Here is a 24,677-nt window from a genome sequence, read left to right as displayed (position 1 = left end):
GAGTGGGCATCCTTGTCTTGTTCCTGATCTTGGAGGAAATGTTTTCAGACTTTCAACATTGAATATGATGTTGCCTGTAGGTTTGTCATATACAGCCTTTATTATGTTGAGGTATATTCCCTCTATACACACTTTGTTGAGAGTTTTTTTCTTTTTTTCTTTTTTATTTTATTGAAGTACAGTTGATTTACAGTGTTGTGTTAATTTATGCTGTACAGCAAAGCAGTTCAGTTATACACATATATATTCTTTTCCATTATGGTTTATCACAGGATATTAATTACAGTTCCCTGTGCTATACAGTAGGATCTTGTTGTTTATCTACCCTATATATAATAGTTTGCATCTACTAATCCCAAACGCCTGAGAGTTTTTTTAAATCATAAATGGATGTTGAACTTGTCAAAAGCTTTTTCTGCATCTATTGAGATGATCATATGATTTTTTTCTTCAGTTCATTAATGTTGTCTATCACATTGATTGATTTGTTGATATTGAATCATCTTTGAATCCCTGGGATATGTCCCACTTGATCATGATGTATGATATTTTATTGTTGGATTCTGTTTGCTAATATTTTGTTCAGGATTTTCGCATCAATGTTCCTCAGTGATATTGGCCTGTAATTTTCTTTTTTTGTGATGTCTTTGTTTGGTTTTGGCATCAGTCTTTTTAGAATGAGTTCAGAAGCATTCTTTAATTTTTTGGAATAGTTTGAGAAGAACAGGTGTTAACTCTTCTTTAAATGTTTTGTAGGGAATTCCCTGGTGGTCCAGTGGTTAGGACTTGGCGCTTTCACTGCCGGGGCCCAGGTTTGACCCCTGGTTGGGGAACTAAGATCATGCATGCTGCATAGTGCAGCCAAATTTTTTTTTTTAATGTTTTGTAGAATTCACCTATGAAGCCATCTGGTCTTGGACTTTTGTTTGTTGAGAGGTTTTTTTTTATTCTTATTATTCAATTTCACTACTGATAATTGGTCCATTCATATTTCTATTTCTTTTTTTTAAAAGATTTATTTTATTATTTATTTATTTTATTTGGCTGTGTCAGGTCTTAGTTGCGGCACATGGGATCTTCGTTGAGGCATGCGGGATCTTTGTTGTGGTGCGCGGGCTTCTCGTTGTGGTGTGTGGGTTTTCTCTCTCTAGTTGTGGCGCGCGGGCTCCAGAACATGTGGGCTCTGTAGTTTGCAGCACGCAGGCTCTAGTTGAGGTGCAAGTAGTTGTGGTGTGCGTGCTTAGTTGCCCTGCGGCATGTGTGATCTTAGTTCCCTGACCAGGGATCGAACCCGTGTCCCCTGTGTTGTAAGGCAGATTCTTTACCACTGGACCACCAGGGCCAGGGAAGTCCCTATATTTCTATTTCTTCCTCAGTCTTAGGAGAGTGTACATTTCTAAGAATTTATCCATTTCTTCTATGTTATCCATTTTATTGGCATATAATTGTTCATAGTGATCTCTTATAATCCTTTGTATTTCTGTGGTGTCGGTTGTAACTTTGCCTCTTTCATTTCTGATTTTATTTATCTAGGCCTTCTCTTTTTTTTTTTTTTTTAATTAATTAATTATTTTTAATTTTTTGGCTGTGTTGGGTCTTCGTTTCTGCGCGAGGGCTTTCTCTAGTTGCGGCAAGCGGGGGCCACTCTTCATCGCGGTGCGCGGGCCTCTCACTGTCGCGGCCTCTCTTGTTGCGGAGCACAGGCTCCAGACGCGCAGGCTCAGCAGTTGTGGCTCACGGGCCCAGTTGCTCCGCGGCATGTGGGATCTTCCCAGACCAGGGCTCGAACCCGTGTCCCCTGCATTGGCAGGCGGATTCTCAACCACTGCGCCGCCAGGGAAGCCCTAGGCCTTCTCTTGATGAGTCTGGCTAAAGGTTTATCAATTTTGCTTATCTTTTCAAAGAACCAGCTCTTAGTTTCATTGGTCTTTTCTGTTGTTTTTTTTTCAGTCTCTATTTCATTTATTTCTGGTCTGATATTTATTATATCTTTCCTTCTACTAACTTTGGGTTTTGTTTGTTCTTTTTATAGTTCCTTTAGGTGTAAGGTTAGATTGTTTATTTGAGATTTTTCTTGTTTCCTGAAGTGGGCTTGTATTGCTGTTAAACTTCCCTCTTAGAACTTCTTTTGCTGCATCCCATAGATTGTAGATCATGTGTTTCCATTTTCATTTGTCTCCAGGTACTTTTTTTGATTTCCTCTTTGATTTCTTCAGTGACCCATTGGTTGTTTAATAGCATATTGGTTAACCTCAACGTTTTTGTGTTTTTTGCAGTTTTTTTCTTGTAGTTATTTCTAGTCTCATACTGTTGTGATCGGGAAAGATGCTTGATATGATTTGAATCTTCTTAAATTTATTTAGACTTGTTTTGTGGCCTTGCATGTGATCTGTCCTGGAGAGTGTTCCATGTGCACTTGAAAAGAATGTGTATTCTGCTGCTTTTGGTGGAATAGTCTATATATGTCTATCAAGTTCACCTGATCTATTGTGTCATTTAAGGCCAGTATTTCCTTATTGATTTCCCATCTGGATGATCTGTCCATTGATGTAAATGGGGTATTAAAGTTCCCTACTATTATTGTGTTAATGTCAATTTCACCCTTTATGTTAATATTTGCTTTATGTATTTAGGTGCTCCTTGATTGAGTGCATATATATTTATAATTGTTATATCTTCTTGTTGGATCAATTTCTTTATCATTATATAATGTCCTTTATCTCTTGTTACAGTCTTTGTTTTAAAGTCTATTTTGTCTGATATAAGTATTGCTACCCAGGCTTTCTTTTTGATTTCCATTTGCATAAAATACCTTTTTCTGTCCTCTAAATTTCAGTCTATGTGTGTCTTTAAATCTGAAATGAGTCTCTTGTAGGCAGCATATATATGGGTTTTGTTTTTGTATCCATTTAGCCACTCTTTGTCTTTTGATTGGAGCATTTAGTCCATTTACATTTATAGTAATTTTTTTCAATTACATCATTTGCATTTATTTATTGAAGGCCATACATGCCATATAAAGTAATTATTGATAGGTATGTACTTACTGCAATTTGTTCACTGTTTTCTGGTTGTTTTTGTAGTTCTTTTTGTTTCCTTTCTTCTTCTTTTGCTCTCTTCCCTTGTGATTAGATGACTGTCTTTAGGGTTATGTTTGGATTCCTTTCTCTTTTTGTGTGTGTGTATTTATTATAAATTTTGGTTTGTGGTTACCATGAGGTTCATATGTAACAACATATATATGGTTATTTTATATATATATGGTTATTTTTTATATGTGGTTATTTTATATGTATATGTGGTTATTTTTTATATGTATAGCTATTTTAAGTTGATGATCTCTTAAGTTCAAATGCATTCTAACAACCTAAAAATGCAATTCTTACTACCCACCCCACACATTAATGTTTTTGACATCATATTTTACATATTTTTGTGTATTCCTTAACTATTCATTGCACATATAGATGATTTTACTACTTTTGTCTTTTAGACTTCCTACTAGCTTTATGAGTGGGATCTACTACCTTTACTGTATGTTTGCCTTTACCAATAAGATTTTTCCTTTCCTAATTTTCATATTTCTAGCTGTGGTCTTTTCCATTTAGCAAAGTCCTTTTAACATTTCTTGTAAAGCCTATTTAGTGGTGCTGAATTCTTTTGGCTTTTGCTTCTCTGTGAAACTCTGTATCTCTCAAATGTGAATGATAGCCTTGTTGAGTAGAGTGGTTGTAGGTTTTTTTCCTTTCATTGCTTTGAATATATCATGCCACTACCTCTGGCCTGCAAAGTTTCTGCTGAAATGTCAGCTCATAGTCATATGGGAGTTCCCTTGTAGGTAACTAGTTGCTTTTCCCTTGCTGCTTTTAAGATTCTCTATCTTCAATTTGTGCAATTTTAATTATAATGTGCTTGGTGTGGACCTCTTTGGGTTCATCTTGTTTGGGACTCTCTGTGCTTCCTTGACTTGGATGTCTTTTTTTTCCCCCAGGTTAGGGAAGTTTTCAGCTATTATTTCTTCAAATAAGTTCTCTGCCCCTTTCTCTTTTCTCCTTCCAGGACCCCTATAATGCAAATGTTAGTATGCTTGATGTTGTCCCAGAAGTCTCTTAAACTATCCTCATTTTTTTTAATCTTTTTTTCTTTTTTCGGTTTGGCTTGGGTGATTTCCACTACTCTGTCTTCCAGTTAACTGATTCATTCCTCTGTAACATCTAATTTACTGTTGATTCCTTCTAGTGTATTTTTTATTTCAGTTATTATATCCTTCAGCTCTTTTCGGTTCTTCTCTATATTTTCTAACTCTTTACTAAACTTCTCACTGTGTTCATCCATTCTTCTCCCGAGTACATTCTGCATCTTTATGATCATTACCTTGAACTCTTCTTCACTGTGTTTTTCTTCTGGTGTTTTGTCTAGTTCCTTCATTTGGAATATATTCCTCTGTCTCCTCATTTTGCCTAATTCTTTGTATTTATTTCTATGTATTAGGTAGGTTGGTTTTGTTTTTGATCTTGAAGAAGTGGCCTTGTGTAGGAGACATCCTAAGGGGCCCAGTAACACACTTCCCTCTGGTCACCAGAGCTGTATACTCTAGGGATGCCCCCTATGTGGGCTGTTCTGTTGTGGTTGACCCGACTACTGTGGGCGTGCTGGTAGGTCAGGCTGGCCCCTACCCCCACTGGCTGCCAGACCTTGCCTTGTGTGGTGGCTACCAATCTTTGGTGGACAAGGCCAGGTCCTGGTGTGGCTGGCTGCACTGGTGCTGACTGGGGCTGGTCCCAGCCTACTGGTGGGCAGGTTAGCCCTGGCACTAGTAAACTAGAGGGAGGACTCCAAAATGGTACTTGCCAGCACCAGTGTTCTCATGGTAGAATGAGCTCCCCAAAATGGTTCCAGCCAGCATCTATGTCCCCAGGGGGAGTCCCAGTTGCCTCCTGCCTCTCCAGGAGACTTTCTAAGATAAGCAAGTGGGAATTCCCTGGTGGTCCAGTGGTTAGGATTCCATGCTTTCACTGCCGAGGGCCTGGGTTTGATCCCTGGTTGGGGAACTAAATCCCTGCAAGCTGTGTGGCATGGCCAAAAAAAAAATGATGAGCAAGTAGCAAGTAGGTCTGACTCAGGCTCCTTTCGAATTACTGCCTCTACACTGGATCATGTGAGATTTTGCACATGCCCTTTAAGAACAGAGTCTGTTTCCTACAGCCCCCCAGCTCTTCTGAATGCAAGCCCTGCTGGCCTTCAAAGCCAGATGTTTTGGGGGCTCACCTTTCTGGTGCAGGACCCCTAGGCTCAGGAGCCTGATGTGGGGCTTAGACCCCTTGCTTCTTGGGGAGAAACTTTGCAGTGGTGATTATCCTCCTGTTTGTTTGTTGCCTATCCGAGGGTGTGGGTCTTGACTTATATCACATCTCCACCCCTCCTCCCCATCTCATTGTGGTTCCTTCTTTGTATCTTTAGTTGTGGAAAATATTTTCTGCTGGTCTTCAGGACATTCTCATAGATAGCTGTTCTATAAATGGTTGTAGTTTTGGTGCGCCTGTGGGAGGAGGTGAGCTCAGGGTCTTCCTAGGCTACCATCTTGGCCACACCCCCTATACTATCTTTAGGTTCTACTATTTTTTTAAAATATATTTATTTATTTATTTATCTATTTATTGGAGGCATTGGGTTTTCATTAAGGTGCGCGGGCTTCTCATTGCAGTGGCTTCTCTTGTTGCGGAGCGTGGGCTCTAGGTGTGCGGGCTTCAGTAGTTGTGGCACACAGGCTCAGTAGTTGTGGCTCACTGGCTCTAGAGCGCAGGCTCAGTAGTTGTGGTGCATGGGCTTAGTTGCTCCACGGCATGTGGGATCTTCCCAGACCAGGGCTCAAACCCGAGTCCCCTGCATTGGCAGGTGGATTCTTAACCACTGCACCGCCAGGGAAGTCCTAGGTTCTACTGTTAAGTGTATTATGAGACAAAGAAAATGAATTGAGGAGCTTTCCATCTTTTTCCTTGATTTTGAATTAAATAACTTATACATAGATATATAATTTTATGTGTATTTTATATAAACTATTAACAAAGTTTAAATAACTTTGGAATTATATGTCCTTTGAAGCCTCCGTACTGCAAGTGCGGTTCATGGGTCAGCAGCGTCAGCACCCCCTGGAAGGTAGTTACAAAAACAGATTCCTGGGGCCCCCGCCAGGCCTACTGGGCTGGAGTCTATAGTTTAATGAGACTCCTCAGATGACTGTTATGTACATTGAGAAGCCCCACTCTAAAGACTAGATAAATCTCAGCTGTGGACCATCTGGTCCTGGAACTCTAATCACCTCTCCAGACTCTTCTGAGAAAATTGGCCTTTTCACATATTCCCCTTCAGGTCCTGAGTCAATGTCGATAAATCATGTTTAGCTAAGAAAGCATTCATTTCCTCCAGGTTTTCATATTCTCTGTGGAGTTGTAAGTAGTCATAAGCTCTTAAATTCTGTCACTCCTGTATCTATGGCTGTCCCCTTTCATGTAACTTGAGCTCTTTTTGCCTTCTGTCCCTGTTTTCTTTAATCAGGCTTTCTGCAGTCTAACACAAGCATTTTCTTTGATATAACATTGTCTTCAAATTTATCTTAAAGCCTATACAATATTCAATCCAGTGAATATAATACAAATTACTTAACCATTCCCCTATTGGGTACTCAGGCAATTCCCTATTTCCCAGCAGCATAAATAAAACTGCCAGAAGAGCAATATTGCTAAACTACTGTCTATAATTCTAGATAGTAATTTAGCAATACGTTAAATTCTTTTTTTTTTAATTAATTAATTTATTTATTTATTTATTTTTGGCTGCCTTGGGTCTTCATTGCTGCACACGGGCTTTCTCTAGTTGTGGCGAGCGGGGGCTACTCTTCGTTGCAGTGCTTGGGCTTCTCATTGCGGTGGCTTCTGTTGTTGCAGAGCATGGGCTCTAGGCTCATGGGCTTCAGTAGTTGTGGCACACGGGCTCAGTAGTTGTGGCTCGCAGGCTCTAGAGCACAGACTCAGTCGTTGTGGTGCACGGGCTTAGTTGCTCCGCGGCATGTGGGATCTTCCCGGACCAGGGCTTGAACCCATGTCCCCTGCATTGGCAGGCGGATTCTTAACCACTGCACCACCAGGGAAGCCCCTAAATTCTTAATATGGTCATACAATTTGATGCCATTTCCATTCTAGGAACTTATTTTCATCTCAGCATTGTTTACAACAATTTCAAAGCAAAACAAAATGGAAACAACTTCGACAGCAGGAGTGACTTAAATAAATGGAGGTCTAACCACCCAATGGAGAATTAGACAGAAAAAAACATGGGGTGAGTTGATAGTGACTGAAGTGTGTTAGCTGACAGGTTAAGTGAGAATAAGCTGGTTGTAAAATAGGCCATAAAATGACTGTGAAGTCATTTTTTCTTTTAAAAATAAAACTCACATTGTACCTGTATGTATGAGGAATGAAATTTGATTCCTGCAGCCATTTAGATGTTGCCCTAGAGGTCTGTTCACCCATCATGTTCCCACCCCCAACCCCCAGTGAATTTTTCCTTCTCAGTCTTGCTTCTGTGGGCCTGAAGACTTTCAGAAGCTGCCAAGGCCAAGAGGCTGAGCTGTATTTGGAGCCTTGATACTATCTCAGGGCCTGATAGTGTCTGGGCTATGAGAATACAGCAGAGTGGCCCCAGCAGAGCCTTGTGGCTGATCCTATAGGCCTGCCTCTCTTGCGGGGTACAGCATGATGGGCCTTGTGTAATGTGGCATTGACCACCATAAATGAGCCTTGAGCTTCCTGGGAGAAGTTGCTCAGCCCATTAGTGTCCAGGACCCCCCAGAAGACCTGGATGAGGCCTGGAAGTACTCTTTTGGGGTGGGGGTCAGGCAAGGGAGTGATATGTGGTGGTGTGCCTGCGGTGCTGCTGCCTTCTGTGCTGCTGCCTTCTGCTCTCTGCAGGAGCTAGACGTGGCCTTCTCCAGCTGAACATCATTGTCCCACCATGGGGAGAGGGTCTGGGGTCTAGTTTATCCTGCTCAGCCCAAACCTGCCCATGTCCCACCCCAGGGTCGCTCCCTGCAGCATCCCCCACCCACTCTTGCCCACCAGTGGGGCTACCTGAGATTTAGGTGGCAAGGGAGTTGGAGTGTGGACTATGGGCAAGTTAACCAATTTCCTTGAGGCTTAGTTTTCTCACTAAAAGTTGCAGGTGATGCATGCAGCTTGCAACGCAGTTCTGAGACCTGCAAGTGTATTCCCATTCACTGTATGGGAAGTGGCATTCATAAATCATGACTATTATTATCATTAATGGAGAGGAGTCCTTGGCTTTCCTGGGATAATTACTAAAAAACCCATTTCCCCAAGGGGCTCTACACCATGTCCCCTCAAATGAGAGTTTCCCACAGATATTTCTGTAGCAAAGACTCTTGAAAAAGGAGCCTACTAGTGAGAAGAAAAGGGCATTCATCCATTCAACAAGTATTTACTGAGCAGCTACAGTGTGTCAGGCCCTGTTCTCAGGGCTGGATGCAGCAGCAACCAAGGCCAAGGTTTGCTGGTGGACCAGATGTGGCTGTGAAAGACAGCGGAGAGCCAGATGCTCAGGTGCTTGGATGGAGGCTGCCATCAGCTGGGCTGGGGTGGGCTGTAGGAAGGGTGGTTTGGAGGGAAGATACTGAGTGTGTGGCACACCTTGGACATCCATGGGGAGACATCCAGGAGGCAATCTGAAATGCAAGTCTGGGGTTCAGGGAGAGGTTCTGGCTGGAGCTTAGATAAAGAAGGAAGCATAAAGGTAGCATAAAGGAATGAACGGTGGTTGAGGAGGCTGGGGGCAGATTACTCTGCCTTCCTGAGCTTCCAGGGCAGCCCTCGGATGCCCCCCCAACCCGTGTTTCTCTTCATTGTCCCTGCCCTGACCTCAGGGAGTCTGTGTTCCCATGATGCACAGTGGAATCACCCCCAGGACCTGTCTCATTTGTCTCCTCACCCCAAGTCCAGCTGGCCCAGCTCTAACACCCTATTCATTCACATTCACGTAATCATTTATTTTAGAAACGTTTTATTGAGTTTCTCTCCTGTGGCTCTCACCAGAGAGTGGACTGACCCCCTCTTGGAGGTACCTGGATATATGAAGGGACATTTAGTTGTCACAGTGACTGGGCAGGGAACAGGGGCGCTCAAGGTCCTGCACAGAAGGAACTGCCCTCCCAGGATTCAGGAGCACTTTGCTGAGATAGTCATTCCCCAGCCACCTGCAGCTGGCTGAGGAGGGCTCAGCTGTGAGTAAATACAGTGCTACGTAGCCTGGGACACAGCAGGTAATGCCAGCGTGGTTTGAGGATCATGAAGGCACAGATGAGGGAAGGACACTTCTGCTGCCCAGGGAAGAGCAGAGAGGCTTCCTGGAGGAGGTGACTTCGGAGCTGTGCCTTAAGAGATGAGCAGGATCTACAGACACAGGATGGGCAGGAATTCCAGACAGAGGGAAGCAGGCATGCAAATGCAGAGGAGGATGGGTGGGCTCAGACTGCAGGAAAGGGAGGGCTGAGGGCAGCAGAGGAAGAGAATGGGTGGGAGTAAGAGGTTGTGGTGGGGTTGCAGGGCATCCCTTCCCTTCTGCAGCCCTAGAAATTCCTCAGTATGTTGGTGATGATGTCGTACTTGGCTTTCTCGTACAGGTCCCTGACTGCAGGTGGCAGTTGGGAGCTCTCAGTTCCTGGAGTGTCCGCTCCAGGGGACCCAGCAGAACGCCTCACCCGGCGGACCTACAGAAGTGATGCAGACGTGATCACCCTCATTGATTGGCCCCCTTTCCTGTCCTGCCTGTGGCCCCTCTCTCCAGGTGGGGATGAGTGTGAGGCACCGGCAGTGACGTTGGTGATGGGGCTGGAGGTGGTCCCCAGTGAGGCCCTTCCCCTCGGAGCCCAGAGGGCCTGGGAAGGCCTGAACTCTGCAGCTCACTTCCACTCTGGCTATTCCACTCACTTACTAAGAGGCTGCACCTCCGGCTTCAGTTTTTCCAAATGTGGGATGTGGAGAAGGGTTCCCAGAGCTCAGGGCCCAGAGCAGAGCCAGTGTCCTGAGAAGTCTGAGCTCCCTCTCACCCCCAGAACGCCCCTTAGCCTCGACCACCAGTCTCTCCTCCCCTCCCCTCCTGCCAAACGACTAGCAGTCATCAAGGTCCAACCGCGCCTCGCACTCCACAAGCCTTTCCCCTCCCGACGACTTGCGTTTAGAAGGGCTCGATCGGCCCGGTTTCCAGAGGAGGAAACTGAGGCCCCACGCGCCGAAGTCAGTGGCCCGGGTGAGGGCCCCTCTGTCATCGGCGGTCACCGGGCAGAGCGCCGCCCGCGGCGGAAACAGACTGGGGCCAGTGCGGGCGCAGGGGCTCACCTCCGGCTTGAGCTCGCGCTCGTGGTCCAGGTCCCCGGGGCAGTTGAGGAACAGAAGACGGATGTGCTGCAGCATGGAGAAGATGCCCGTGCAGTTCCGCTCCTCCTGCGGGTCAGTGAGCACAGGGGCGCAGTGGCCGGCGTCCTCGCCCAGGTACCCCGGCTCCCGAAGCCGGCGCCCTCCCTAACCCTCCCCCCAGAGCCAGGCGGGAGCAGTGATCGCTGGGGGGACCCGGGCGGGCTCCGTGAACGCCCAGTAAAATTAAGGACTTTCATGCAAGTTATATTAAACGGGAAAAGGCCTCCATAAATTAGCCTCAGAGGAAGCTATATTTGTTTAAAACACGCGTGTGGGGCTTCCCTGGTGGCGCAGTGGTTGAGAATCTGCCTGCCAATGCAGGGGACACGGGTTCGAGCCCTGGTCTGGGAAGATCCCACATGCCGCGGAGCAACTGGGCCCGTGAGCCACAGCTACTGAGCCTGCACGTCTGGAGCCTGTGCTCTGCAACAGGAGGGACCGCAATGGTGAGAGGCCCGTGCACCGCGATGAAGAGTGGCTCCCGCTTGCCGCAACTGGAAAAAGCCCTCGCACAGAAACGAAGATCCAACACAGCCAAATAAATAAATAAATAAATATTTAAAAAAAAAAAAAACACGCGTGTGTACATAAAAAAGATACAGAAGATGATACACCAACGGTTAATGTTGTCTCCTCCTGGGTAGTGGGGTTGCAGGGAGGTTTTTTTTTTGTTTGTTTGTAGTTTGCTTCTCCACATTTTGTTAATTTGCTATAATAAAATATTATTTTCCTAATTTTAGAAAAACAGTTATCACTAGGTGCATTACGGTCCCCTTCTTTCTCTTTTAATATTTAGTCATTTCTTTAGCATGTATTGTTTTTCTAATAAGGATTGATAATTTACATGTAGTAAGAAAAACCAATAAGGAAAAACCCAATTTTTAAAATGCCTTCCGGGCTTCCCTGGTGGCGCAGTGGTTAAGAATCCGCCTGCCACTGCAGGGCACACTGGTTCGAGCCCTGGTCCGGGAAGATCCCACATGCCACGGATGCAACTGGGCCCATGTGCCACAACTACTGAAGCCCGCGCGCCTAGAGCCCGTGCTCCACCACAAGAGAAGCCACCGCAATGAGAAGCCCGCGCACTGCAGTGAAGAGTAGCCCCCGCAAGCCAGCGCGCACCGACGAAGACCCATCGCAGACAAAAATAAATAAATAAAAAAAATTTTTAAAAAAAAATGGCTTCCATAGTCAAACCTCACCTGGCGAGGTGAGCTGGGTGGAGGCAAATACAGCCTCCAGGAGAAGGGAGAGAGGGGAGGTCCTTCTCTTGCTCACGGGGGCAGGGAGCCAGGGGATGGGAGACTCACCCCGCCCGGCCTGAAGGGACATTCTCGGGGCTGTCGGCGGTGCCAGAGCAAAACGCACACCGTCTCTTTAATCCTGAAGTTGAGCGGGATCGTTGTGTTGGAGTTCTAAAAAATCAAGAGAAGACTCATGATCATCTATCTCCCTTTTACAGAGGAGGGAACAAAGGCAGGGAGGAGAGAGTTCACAGTTCCAAGTTGGAAGGGGCTTAGCTGAGGTCTGCACTTTCCACCTAAAGGAGGCAGCCTCTTCAAGTGGCCTGAGCAGAGATTTAAGGTGTGCAGGGCTTCTGGAAACTAGCTGAGGCTAACACCTCATGGCTGTACCACCTTGAGGGGTCACTTCCCATCTTTGCCCCTCAGTTTCCTCTTCTGTGACAAAGGAACTAGAATACTTGCCTCACATGCTCAGCTGCCAGGAGAGAGATAATGGGGTGGGAAGGGGGCACTGGAAGGCCCTGATGAGGTGCTGGTGAGACCAGTTCAGCTCCTGTCTGTCCTTTGAAACAGCCCTGCTTACTCCTACAAGCCCAGGGCCTGAGTGAAGGCTGGACTCCGAGACCCCACATTTCATCCTTGGGCAAAGCCCAGAATTGACCAGCTAGCCAGCTGTCAGGCCCGAGAGAAATTACGGTCTTTGTCTTACCTTCTGAGGGGAGAAACATTATAATAACAACAGCAGCTAATGTCAACCAAGCACTTCGTGCCTGTGCAGGGCATTCTCTCCTGCCTGCTGTCCTCACAGGCTGCTATAAGGCAGAGTGTTACCCGCTTCCTGGGCCTGAGCCCCCAACACTCACCAAGCTAGGCGGTGGTGGGATGGCTTCCAGCAGGCCAAAGAGTCGCTGTCCTTTTCGCTCCTGGTTGAAGAACCGCAGGGCCTGGGTGACTCTCTCTTCATAGCTCAGACTGCACTGGGCCACACAGGCCGCTGCTGCCAAGCCTGCCACCAGCACCAATGCCCTCCAAGCCCCTGCCATTGTCCCTTCTTTGATCCACTGCCACTTGCAGCCCCTTTTAGGTGCTACTCGGGCAGCCTTGCGCAAGGGCTGCTGACGACATGCAGGGTTGGGGCCTTCCTGAAAGGGGCCTCTCCTTTCCTTCACTAGGCACCCAGTATTAGCCAATGTTCCAAAATACCAGTGACTAAGAGGCAAGTAGGATTGGGTTGTAGTCAGGACCTAGGAATGAGGCAGCCCTGAGCTGGGGGCAGGAGACATGCGTGATGCTGGGCAAGTCCCTTCACTCTGGCCTCAGTGTCCCTACCTGTCCAAGAGGAGGCCACCTCTGATAGTCCAGGACTCTGTGCCGTCTCTGCCCGGCTGTTCTGGTTTGATTCTGAAACAACTGTCTGGGATCCATGAACTCTCTATGTGACAGTTCCTCAGCTGAGAGCACAAGGAGACAGTCCAATCTGAGGCTGCACTCAGGCTGACACCTACCGTGTTACATACATTTTAAAATACTGATTGTCAACCCTTAAAACTCTGGATGCCTGACTTTGAAAAAATCATAAGATCTGACAATGCATGGCTCACAGCCCCTCATGGATGTGATGGCAGCAACTTCTCCAGGGAAAGCCTCGCTGTCCACTTCCCCCAGGCCATTCCCTGCTGGCAAAGCAGGGAGGCTGTCCCCAACAGGATCAGGGCAGGGATTCCTGCCTGCTGACACGACCAACCCCAGGCAGCAGCTCACAAGAGGAAGAGCAAGGGCCTCCCCTTCCTCCGAGGGCTCCCATTTTCCTTGGCTCCCTCAGTTACTGGGGTCTGCATGTTAACTTCCCAGCCCTTCCTTGGCTGCGGGGCTTCTGTTCTGCAGGAGACTCAGAAAGTGGGGAGGAGGAGAGCAACTATCGGGTGTTTCCACTGAAGCCCACCAGTGGGGAAACCAAGGCACAGAGCAGATCATGACTTCCCCCAAAAGCTAAGGGTAGAGCTGAGAAGGTCAGAGCCAGAAGTGAGGAGAGAAGGCAGATCACAGAACAGTCCTCGGCAGGCCCAACAGGTCTTCAAAGGCCCAAGTCTCATCATAAAATCCATGCAGCCGTGGCATATAATGGTGAAAAATTAGAAAAAATCTAAATGTGCTTCAAGGGATTTACCTGGTGGCGCAGTGGTTAAGAATCTGCCTGCCAATGCAGGGGACACGGGTTCGAGCCCTGGTCTGGGAAGATTCCACATGCTGCGGAGCAACTAAGCCTATGGGCCACAACTACTGAGCCTGTGCTCTAGAGCCCACAAGCCACAACTACTGAAGCCTGCACGCGTAGAGCCCATGTTCTGCAACAAGAGAAGCCACCGCAGTGAGAAGCCTGTGCACCGCAACAAAGAGTAGCCCCCGCTCTCTGCAACTAGAGAAAGCCTGCACGCAGCAACGAAGACCCAACCCAGCAAAAAATAAAAATAAATAAATAAATAAATGTGCTTTAAGAGCAGATTGTTAGAGCAGTTGTGCTATGTCCACCCATGGAATACTGCTACTACTTATTGGAATACAGATCCAGTTATTGGTGGGTGATTATGTTCATCACAGGTTCTTAGCTGAAGAATGAGGGTTCTGCTGCAGCTGGTCTTGTGTCCATCACAGGAAGTGTGAATAAGGAAGGATGGTGGGTGCTCACTGTAGAATTCTATGCAGCAGTTAAGCAGTGGTTCTCCACTGGGGTGACTTTGCCCCTTGACCCCCCCAGGGACAATTGTCAATGTCTGGAGACAGTTTTGATTGTCACAACTGGGGAGAGGGCGCAACTGACATCTAGTGGATAAAGGCCACTGGATGCTGATAATCACCCTACAATGCACAGGACAGCCCCAACAAGGAAGAGTGGTCCAGCCCCAAATGTCACTAGTGCTGAGGTTGAGAAGTCCTGTGACAGAGCAACCAGATGGATCAATCTTAAACACATGGTGCTTGGTAACAAAGGAAAGAAACAGAATGAGATGTGTAATAACTCTCTCTCTCTCTCTCTCTCTCTCTCTCTCTCTCTCTCAATCTCTCCCTCTCCGTATATATGTATGGAGAATACATCAGAATACATCCTTCAAACTGACAAACATAACACCCACAAGGCACAGGTAAGAATGAATGATGGTTGAGAGGGCAGGAAATGAGATTGGAAAAAAAAAAAAAAAAGCAGAGAGAGGGCTTGCACAGACCAAAGAAAACTCACCAATGCAGCCCGCAGTGTAAGGTTGGGTTCCTTGTACAGAAAATTGTACACTGATCAATATCCATAACAGTATCACTAGCAAGGTGCCTGAAAGGATGTTCACTAAAATATTAATAATGAATATAATGAATAATAAATATCCATACAGTTTTTCTCTGTATGGAGCTGGCAAAGGATTTTGATTCCTTCTTTCAACTTTTCTTTATTATTTGAAAAAAAAATTACAATAAACAACTTTGTTTTACAAAAACAGCAAAAATATTTTTTAAATACCCACATGGAGTCTACATTTTATTCCACATCTGCAACTATTTTTTTAAGTTCAATGGCACTCTTTTTATTGAGATAAAATTCACATATCATAAAATTTACCCTTTCAAAGTGTACAATTCGCAACATTTTCATCATCCCCAAAATAAACCTTGTGCCAATTAGCAGTCACTCCCCATTTTCCCCTCCCCTTTGCCCCTGGCAACCAATAATCTACTTTCTGTCTTTATGGGTCTGCTATTCTGGATATTCATATAAATGGAATCATGCAATATGTGGTCTTTGGTGTCTGGTTTTGTTCACTTAGCATGATGTCTTCATGTTCATCCATGTTGTGGATTAATTCCTTTTTATGACTGAATAAGATTTCATCATATGGATATATCACATTTGTTTATCCATTCATCAGTTGATAGACATTTGGGTTGTTTTCACGTTTTTGCTATTATGAATCATACCACTATGAATATTCACATACAAGTTTTTATGTGGACATATATCTTCAGTTACCTTGGGCTTATACCTAGGAATGGAATTTCTGGGTCATATGGTAACTCTATGTTTTAAATTTTGTGAGGAATTGCCAAAGTATTTTCCAAAGAGCCTGTACCGTTTTACATTCCCACCAGCAATCTGTGGTATTCCACATCTTAATGATTTTTATTGTCTCTCTTTTTTATTATAGCCATCCTAGTGGGTATGAAGTGATATTTCATTGTGGTTTTGATTTGTATTTCCCTAAGAGCTAGTGATGTTGAGTATCTTTCCATGTGCTTATGGTCCATTTGTATATCTTCTTTGGAGAAATGTCTATTCAAGTCCTTTGAACAATTTTTAATTGGGTTATTTGTCCTTATATTGTTGAGTTGTACACACTGTTTTAACATTAAAATGTTTTAGATTTCCATTGGAAGAAAAAAAGCCTCCAGTAAAATCAAGGCTTTAGATGTGTAAAGTAGTTTTTCAGGGACTTTGTAGACCCCCATCACATGGCTCCCCATCAGTTTGAGAAGCTCAGGTTGTCCCCAGCATTGATAGATGAGGAAAATGAGGCCTTGAAAAGTTAGGAAATGTGTCCAAGTTACACAGCTGAGTCCTGTGTAGAATGATGGGAAACTGGGAAGCTTTCCCTGGAGGAGAGGACTGACAAGGAGACCTTGATTCCCTGCTCTGTCTCCGAGAGGCTGCCACGAACAAGAGGACCCGATTGTTCTTCCCAGGGGGAGGCATGTCAACAAGAAAGTTCTCAAAACAAAACAAAACAAAAACAAAACAAAACAAACAAACAAAACCAAGAAAGGTCTCTTGATAATAGCTGGAGTCCAGCATGGCAGAGGTGGCCTGGGAGACACTGAACTGAGTCTAGAAGATCACTTGGCAGGGAAATTGTAGGAGACTATAGGGACCATTTGATGCCTGGCTTCTCCAGCATCCATTTGCCCTACCCCTTCTCCCTTCCAATGAGGCCCCAATTCCCCTTTGAGGATCTGCATGGCTCTGGGAGAGGAAAACTCGACTTGGTCTAAGTCAAGCAATGCCTTCCATCTCTCCACCACCATTGGTGATTGATGAAGCTGGTCCACTTAGAATACATCTCAGAACTTTTGGTGGGAATACTAGGCACTTTCCTTCCTCTTGGAAATAAACAAGGAAGCATGGCTAGATGTGACAAAGAAAACATCTTAGGATGTGAGGTGGGCCTCTTAGGATGAGATCAGCACCACAGAAGGCAGAGAGGAAAGAGAGAAAAACAGATCCTTATGACATCACTGAGCTTCTGGGTCACACCTTGCCTGAAGGTGGAGGGCCTCTGGATGTTACTATTTAAGCTAGTTTGAATGGGCTTTTCTGTTACTTGCAACATGATGTTGCAACAAATGTAGGGTTCAGGCATCCAATAGAGAGGTGTGGGGACAGACTATGTAGCCTTTATAATCTCATCAAACCATAAGACTCTATGACATGTCCAAAGGTTTGAGGTTGGATGGCAGTAATCAGGCCCAGGAACTTGGGTTGGGAGCTCTGGTGGGATTTTTTTTTTTTTTTTTTGACAGGTGGACCTTACAGAGTATGAGTTCCAAAGGTCAAACTCTGTTATAGCCACATAAAAATCCTTCAATAACTTGTGCTTGATAATTGACCCAGAGCATCTTCAGAATACAGCTGTGTGAGCCCTGCCTCAGCTTCAGGGTTCCACAGACCTGGGTTCAAATCCCACCGCTGCCACTTCCCCACTGGTTCTTGGCCAGTCTCTCTGGGATTCTGTGTACCTCATCTGTAAATCAGAGATAACAATTCTTACCTTGTAAGCATGGTGAGAGGATTAAAGCTAATGTGGGTGGAGGAAGCTCAGGTGTGGTGGCTTTTATTTAGGGCAGTGATGGCTCAGAGATGCAGCTGAGACCATTAGGAAGCACAGAGCTCTTACCCCTCCAGGCTCTGACCGGGAGACCTGATTTTGCAGATGAGGAGACTCAGGCACTGGGATGTTACGAACTGGGCCCCGACCCAGAGCTGGTAAGTGGAGGTTCTGGGATTCCAGCCCAAGGTAGCGTCATCCACCGTGCTGCTCTGCCTTCAGCGTGGGGGCTGTGTCTGGTCCCCCGGCTGCTGGGAGCTGAGCTGCAGAAGGTGAGGGCAGGATTCCAGGTGTCCAGCAGGAGGTTTCTCCACCCAGCCTGTGACTCGACCCTGGGGCCTGAGGTTGGAGCAGGGTGTGGGTGAGGCTCCGGAGGGTGGCTGGGGGGTGCAGGAGCAGGAAGTGGACACTCCAGGGAAATGTCTTGCAGGAGGCAAGAGATTCCATTCAGGTGAGCATTTCCACTCTGCAATTACCTGCTCAGCCAGCACCCCAGGCATCTGGGGCCCTTGACTTCTCCTGAATGACCCCACGGCTCCCACACCTCCTTGAAAAGACGGTTGGAACAAAAAGCTTTCACAAGGTCTGGAGAATGATGAAGAAAGAAGCCGGGTGGGCCTTTGGGCAAGCTCTGCCCTTCTTGGGCCTCGGCTTCCTCCTTGCTGTAATGGGGTGGTCAGGAGGGGGGGGGCACAGATTTTAGAAACCCTTAGCCCTTTGCCCAAGTGGCCTGTGCAAGTCAAGGAGGGTGTGGAGAAAGCGGCTGTGGCCACATTGGTCCCCTGGGGACACACACCTGATGTTCTAGAACCAGCAGTGTGGACACAAGTTGCCCACACTACCCACAGACACAGAGACCTCAGCTGGGAAGACCCTGGCCTCGGAAATTCCCACAAGCTGACCTCAGCCCTGACCCATCAGGTTTGTCACCACCCCACCCCCAACTAGGGGTGCTACCCAGCCTCCAGGCTTTCACCGTAAAGGCCAGAACGTCTCAAAGTTCTGCCACATATGGCTGTGCTACTGCTCACTTCCTGGCACCATGCAATCAGGAGGGTGTATTTGGGAAATCTCGAAGGCACCATTTACCCTGGAGGCCCTCCCTATCAAGGCCTGAATGAGGGTGTCTGTCCTAGGCAGGGGAGGAATAAATCCCCCGTTGCTCTTTCCGCTCACAGACACTGGGACAGGAGGGCCCCCTTCCCCCAAGAATTAAACCTGGTTCTGAGCAAAAAAAAAAAAAAAAAAAGACCCATAATTTCAAATCTGCTGGGCTTTTGTGCAGCCAATGACCCCCAGGATCGCAGCCATGCTGTCACAACCCTGTGGCCTTGGTGCCATCTGCTGGCCAAGTGACTTGGGAGCTAGGGAGGGGTGCTGGTTTTGTGAATGGGCCTCAGAGATCCCTAACCTTCTTCATATTTGTGAACCTGTCTTGTTGGAGCCTTTTCTAGGGAGAGAGTAAGCAATGCTCCAAGGGTTCCTGGAGGGCCCAGGACCCTCTGGAGGGAGGAGCAGCTGCTTCTTTGCTGCTCCCATAGGAGCCTCTTTCTGAACCAAAGGAGCGGGGGCCACCCCAGAGTTCCCTCCCCAAGCTCCAGGAACATGGATGTTAGCTGAGATGGAAGGGATACAGTGGAATTCTTCTGGCTCTGGCCTCTAGCTGACCAGGTCTGAGACCAGGTGAGTTCCCCTCTTCCCCTTTACTCTTCTCCCCAACTCCCTTCCCCGGCCACACCAGACCTCTCCTCTGACCTTCCCTGAGAGGCTACATGGTGTTTGGGGCAGCCTCTTTCCCCTCTCCATGCCTCAGTTTCCCCACCTGTAATGCAGTGATTCTAGATTCGCATCCCAGAAAGGTGCCAGCGGGAGAGAGCTCCATGTTTCCTGTTTGGGTGGCTATGACCCTTCTTTCTGGACATGCCTCCTGGTGTTTGTGGGCAGGAGTCTTTCCAGGCTATACAGACAGCCAGCAATGGAATTGCTGGAACACAAAGGACATATAGAGTTGCCGACTGAAAGAAAAAAAAGCACAACCTAAAAGCTGAGAATTATGTTTTATTCAGCAGACTTACTGAGGACTTACGCCTGGGATACAGCCTCTCAGTTCTGAGGGACTGTTCCAAAGAGAAGCCAGAATACATAGGAATTTTTGCTGAGGAAAAAACATGCAGTAGGACATCCAAGGATTACTGCTAGTCACAAAAACACATCTCAAGTTAATGATTTCAGGGCTTCTCTACATATGGGAAGATGCAAAAGTCTGGGCTTATTGAAATCATTCCTTTGATAGGCACCTTAATTATCCAGGGCCAGCATCCTGTTTTTCTCCATCCTGAATCCCCTCAGGGCACACAGTTGGGGGCTGCAGTGGCTGATGGCTCTATGGCCACAACATCCTTTGTTTACTGAATTGGCAGGTGACATTCTTTCTTCACAGTGTCAACACGACTAAATAATGCCAGTTTTCCAAAGTGGTGGCACCAATTTACATCCCATCTGCAGAGGATGGGAGTTTCTGTTGCTCCGTCTTCACCAACACTTATTTTTGACTAATGTATACTCATTCATCCCATGAGTACAAAGTGAACTTTCACTGTGGTTTGGGTTTGCATTTTTCTGGTTACTGATGAGGTTTGACATCTTTCCGTACATTTTTGGCTGTTTCTGTAAGTTGCCATACAAGTTGCCATTTTTCTATTGAGTTGTTTGTCTTTCTTGAGAACTCTTGAGAGTTTTTACATATTCTAGATGGTAAACTTTTCTTGCTTATGTCTCACAAATATCTTCTCCCAATTTGGTTTTATCTTTCCACTTTCTTTACGTGCTTTTCTTTTAACTTTTTTCTTTTGCCATGATTTTGGACTTACACAGAAAAGTTGCAAAAGTAGTGCAAAGAATTCCTTCATATCCTTTACTCAAATTCCCCAAATGTTAACATTTTACCACATTTGCATCCTCCTGTTTTCCTTTTCTCTCTCACTCCCTCCCTTCTTCTCTCTCTCTCTTTTTCATATATATATATATATATATGTTATATTATATTATATATAAAATACACACACACACATATTCTCCCTTCTCCCCTCCCCTCCCCACAAGACACTTGAGAGTAAAGGGTAGGGGCAGAATGATGCCTTTTTATGCCTAAATACTTCAGTGTATGTTTCCTAAAAACAAGAACATTCTCTTATATGTAATCATAACCACTGAACAGATCTCAAAATCAGGCAATTAACACTGATACACTACCATTATCTGACGTACAGACCTTATTCAGATTTCATCATTTGTGTTAGTAATGCCCTTTAGAGCAAAAGAAAATCCCATATCATGTGTTATTTTCAGTTGTTGGGTCTCTAGTGTCCTTTAGTCTAGAACAGTATATCATTGTGTTTCATAACATTTTTGGACCGTCCCTCAGCTTTTGTTTGTCTAGTGTTTATTCACTATTATATTAAGGTAATTTTTGATGCTGTGTCCTTCTCAGTGTATCATACCAGGAGGTACATGATGTATGTTTATCCCATTGCTGGTGATAGTAAATTTCATCCCTTAGGTTAGGGTGAGGTCTTTCAAGGTTCTCCATATAAAGTTACTATTTTTCCCTTTGTAATAATAAGTATCTGTGGGGAGATACTATGGGACTTTGTAATTATCCTGTTACTTTACTTCTCAACTCCATTAGTTTTACATCCATTGATGGTTTTCCCTGAATTATTAATATCGTGGTTGCTGAATAGTGGTTTTCTAATTTCTTCCTTCCTTGTACATCAAGTAGTTGGCTTTCTACTGTAGAGAAGAGCTTTTGTCCTCTCCCCCAATTATTTATTTAAACCTGTGTAAATTCATGTATTATTTTATTTGATGGGTTATAATCTCTTACTATCCTTATTTTATTTTGATGCTCAAATTGTCTCAGATTTGGCAGGTGAAGCCTCTTAAGTTGGTTCCTGTGTTTTATGATGTCTTTTGCTCAACAGAAGTTCTTTTTTTTTTTTTTTTAATTAATTAATTTATTTATGGCTGTGTTGGGTCTTCGTTTCTGTGTGAGGGCTTTCTCTAGTTGTGGCAAGCGGGGGCCACTCTTCATCGCGGTGCGCGGGCCTCTCACTGTCGCGGCCTCTCTTGTTGCGGAGCACAGGCTCCAGATGCGCAGGCTCAGTAGTTGTCGCTCACGGGCCTAGTTGCTCCGCGGCATGTGGGATCTTCCCAAACCAGGGCTCGAACCCGGGTCCGCTGCATTGGCAGGCAGATTCTCAACCACTGTGCTACCAGGGAAGCCCCAGAAGTTCTTAACTCAAGTGAAATTTAATTTATTGATCTTCCTTCACGGCTAGTGCTTTCTATTGCTTGTTTAAGAAATTCTTACCTAGTCAACTTTGTAAAGATATTCTCCTGTATCTACTTTTTAAAAGTTAGGGATATTTGTCTTTCTCATTTCGGTCCTTAATATACCTGGAATTATCTTCTTATGTTAACATATTTTTTTATTAAACTGTAACATATATACAAAAAATATGCAAAAGAGAAGTGTACAGCTTGGTTTATTTACTGCTTACAGGAGTAAGTAAACAAACTCCTATAACTAGCATCCTGATTGATCAACAGACAGAATATTCATAAGATCCCACAAGCTCTTCTTGTGTCCCCCACTTCCAGTCACTTCTCTCCCCCAACCCACAAGGATGACCTCTCTCCTGACTTCAAATACTACTGGAAATATGGTGTGGAGTAGGCTCTCTATCAGTCAGGGTTTTCCAGAAAAACAGAACCAATAGGAGACAGATAGCTGATAGATAGACAGACACATAGACAGAGTTATTTTTAAGGAATTGGCTCAGGTGATTGTGGGGTTTGGCAAGTCCAAAATTTGTAGGACAGGCCAGCAGGTCAGAGACTCAAGCATGAGTTGATATGGCCATCTTGAGGCAGAATTTCTTCTGTTAAGGACACCAGTCATTGGATTAGGGCCCACCCTAATCCAGTATTATCTCATCTTAATTTGATTATATCTGCAAAGACCCTATTTCCAAATAAGGTCACATTCACAGATCCCTAGGGGTTAGGACTTCGACATAGCTTTGGTGGGGGGGGGGGATACAATTCAACCCATAACAGACTCCAATTTAATTTTTTTCCTCTGGATGACCAACTGACCTGCATCATGTATTCACTTTCCTCACTGGCTTGCAATACCGCCTCTAGAGTCCATTAAGTAGACGTGGGTTCTGTTTCTGGGTTCTCTGATGGTCTAATGTTGTGTTCTTGAGCAAATACCTACATTGTTCCAATTACTCAGCTTTTTTTTTTTTTAAGAAATTTATTTATTTATTTATTTTTGGCTGCGTTGGGTCATTTCTGGGTACGGGCTTTCTTTAGTTGTGGCGAGCGGGGGCTGCTCTTCATTGCAGTGCTTGGGCTTCTCATTGCGGTGGCTTCTCTTGTTGAGGAGCACGGGCTCTAGGCGCACAGGCTTCAGTAGTTGTGGCTTGTGGGCTCTAGAGTGCAGGCTCAGTAGTTGTGGAGCATGGGCTTAGTTGCTCTGCGGCATGTGGGATCTTCCCAGACCAGGGCTCGAACCTATGTCCCCTGCACTGGCAGGCGGATTCTCAACCACTGCACCACCAGGGAAGCCCTACTCAGCTTTCTAACAGGACTACACATCTGGTGGAACAGGGCTTCTCATTTTGTTTCTCCTCTTTAAGACTTCTTAGGCCTTTGCTTTTCCATATAAATTTGAGAAACAGCTTCTCAACTTCCACACACCAAAACATTGGGAACTTGACAGGAATTGCACTGAGTCTACGGATCACCTCTCTTCTCCCAGGAAGCCTTCACTCCTTACCAACCCCATGAGGCTCTCTGCCCCCTCTGGGTTCACACTCGCCCCACCCTATTCTATAGAGGTGATCTGGCCTCTTTGGATGGCCTAAGTCCAACAAACCCCACCCCAATGCTGTCCCTGTGGTATATTTCTTTTTCAAGCCCCCCTCACATGTTTCCTGTGTGTATCCATATTCCAGACCCCTTAAAAAGACCCTGAAGGAGGAGCTGAGTGGTGCAGTTTTCCTGTCTCCACCCTCCCCTCTCTAGGGCCTAGAATAGTGTCCTGGGAATCCACAACCCCAGTTAAGGGCCCTTCCTCCTAGTCACCACTCCCTTCCACAGTCGATCAATACGGCAGCCAGTAGAACCCTTAAACTTACATCAGATTTATCCCTCCTCTGTTCCAAATCCTCCCATGGTTCCCCAGGTCATCCAAGGAAAAGCCCAAATCCTCATTACACTTTTTGAGAGACCCTACGCCATCTGCAACCCCTACCCATTACTTCTCTGACCCCATTTACTGCTCTTTTCCACGCTCACTCTACCTCAGCCACTCTGGCCTCCTTGCTGTCCTTCAGGCATGGCAGGGACAGTCTCGGCTCAGGGACTTTGCATTTGCTATTCTCCCTTTCTAGAACACTCTTCCCCTAGCTATGCCCCTGGCTTGCTCCTTCATGTCCTTCAGATCTTTGCTCAAATAGTATCTTTTCAGTGAAGGCTTCTGTGACCACCCAATATAAAAGATATAAAATTGTAAAAGTCCTCTTTCTCATATTCCCACCCTCCTTTCTCCTCATTTTCTTCTTACCATAGCAGTTTCTGCCATCTCATACACTGTATATTTTTTATTGTGTTAATATCTATCTCGCCTCATTAGATTGTAACCTCATGAGGGCAGAGATCTTTTTTTTTTTTTCCCATACAAATACAAGATTTTTAGAAATTTCATATAATGTCTGAAACATTTATATTAACATATTTCCATACATATTTCCATACAAATACAAATATAAGATTTTTAGAAATTTCATGTAATGTCTGAAACATTTATATTAATATATTTCCATACAAATAACCCAATGAAAGTTTAGTATTAGTTGTTTTGTTTGTTTGTTGTTTTATACTGCAGGTTCTTATTAGGCATCAATTTTACACACATCAGTGTATACATGTCAATCCCAATCGCCCAATTCAGCACACCACCATCCCCACCCCACCGCAGTTTTCCCCCCTTGGTGTCCATATGTCCATTCGGG

At 45.4% G+C, this 24,677-nt stretch overlaps 1 protein-coding gene across 2 annotated transcripts; it reads right to left on the bottom strand.

Moving 5' to 3' along the window:
* Positions 1-1,542: 1,542 nt before the first annotated feature.
* On the bottom strand, positions 1,543-24,321 carry LOC309608114 (15 kDa protein B-like). Of its 2 annotated transcripts, XM_082347509.1 has the most exons (4): positions 12,592-24,321; positions 11,795-11,899; positions 10,407-10,511; positions 1,543-9,778 (listed from the first exon to the last, which is right to left on the bottom strand). In XM_082347509.1, exons 1-4 carry the CDS (start codon positions 12,769-12,771, stop codon positions 9,638-9,640), a joined length of 531 nt encoding a protein of 176 aa, XP_082203635.1. In that variant the 5' UTR covers positions 12,772-24,321; the 3' UTR covers positions 1,543-9,637. The 2 variants fall into 2 exon arrangements, with proteins under 2 accessions (XP_082203635.1, XP_082203634.1); XM_082347508.1 differs by having other exon boundaries at positions 9,694-10,511.
* Between the last annotated feature and the right edge of the window lie 356 nt (positions 24,322-24,677).

The sequence above is a fragment of the Balaenoptera borealis genome (genome assembly GCF_965194805.1).
Source record: "Balaenoptera borealis genome assembly, chromosome: 12".
NCBI classification, from domain to species: Eukaryota; Metazoa; Chordata; class Mammalia; order Artiodactyla; family Balaenopteridae; genus Balaenoptera; species Balaenoptera borealis.
The sequence above is the reverse complement of the archived record's forward strand: the minus strand, read 5'-3'. Positions and strand labels throughout refer to the sequence as shown.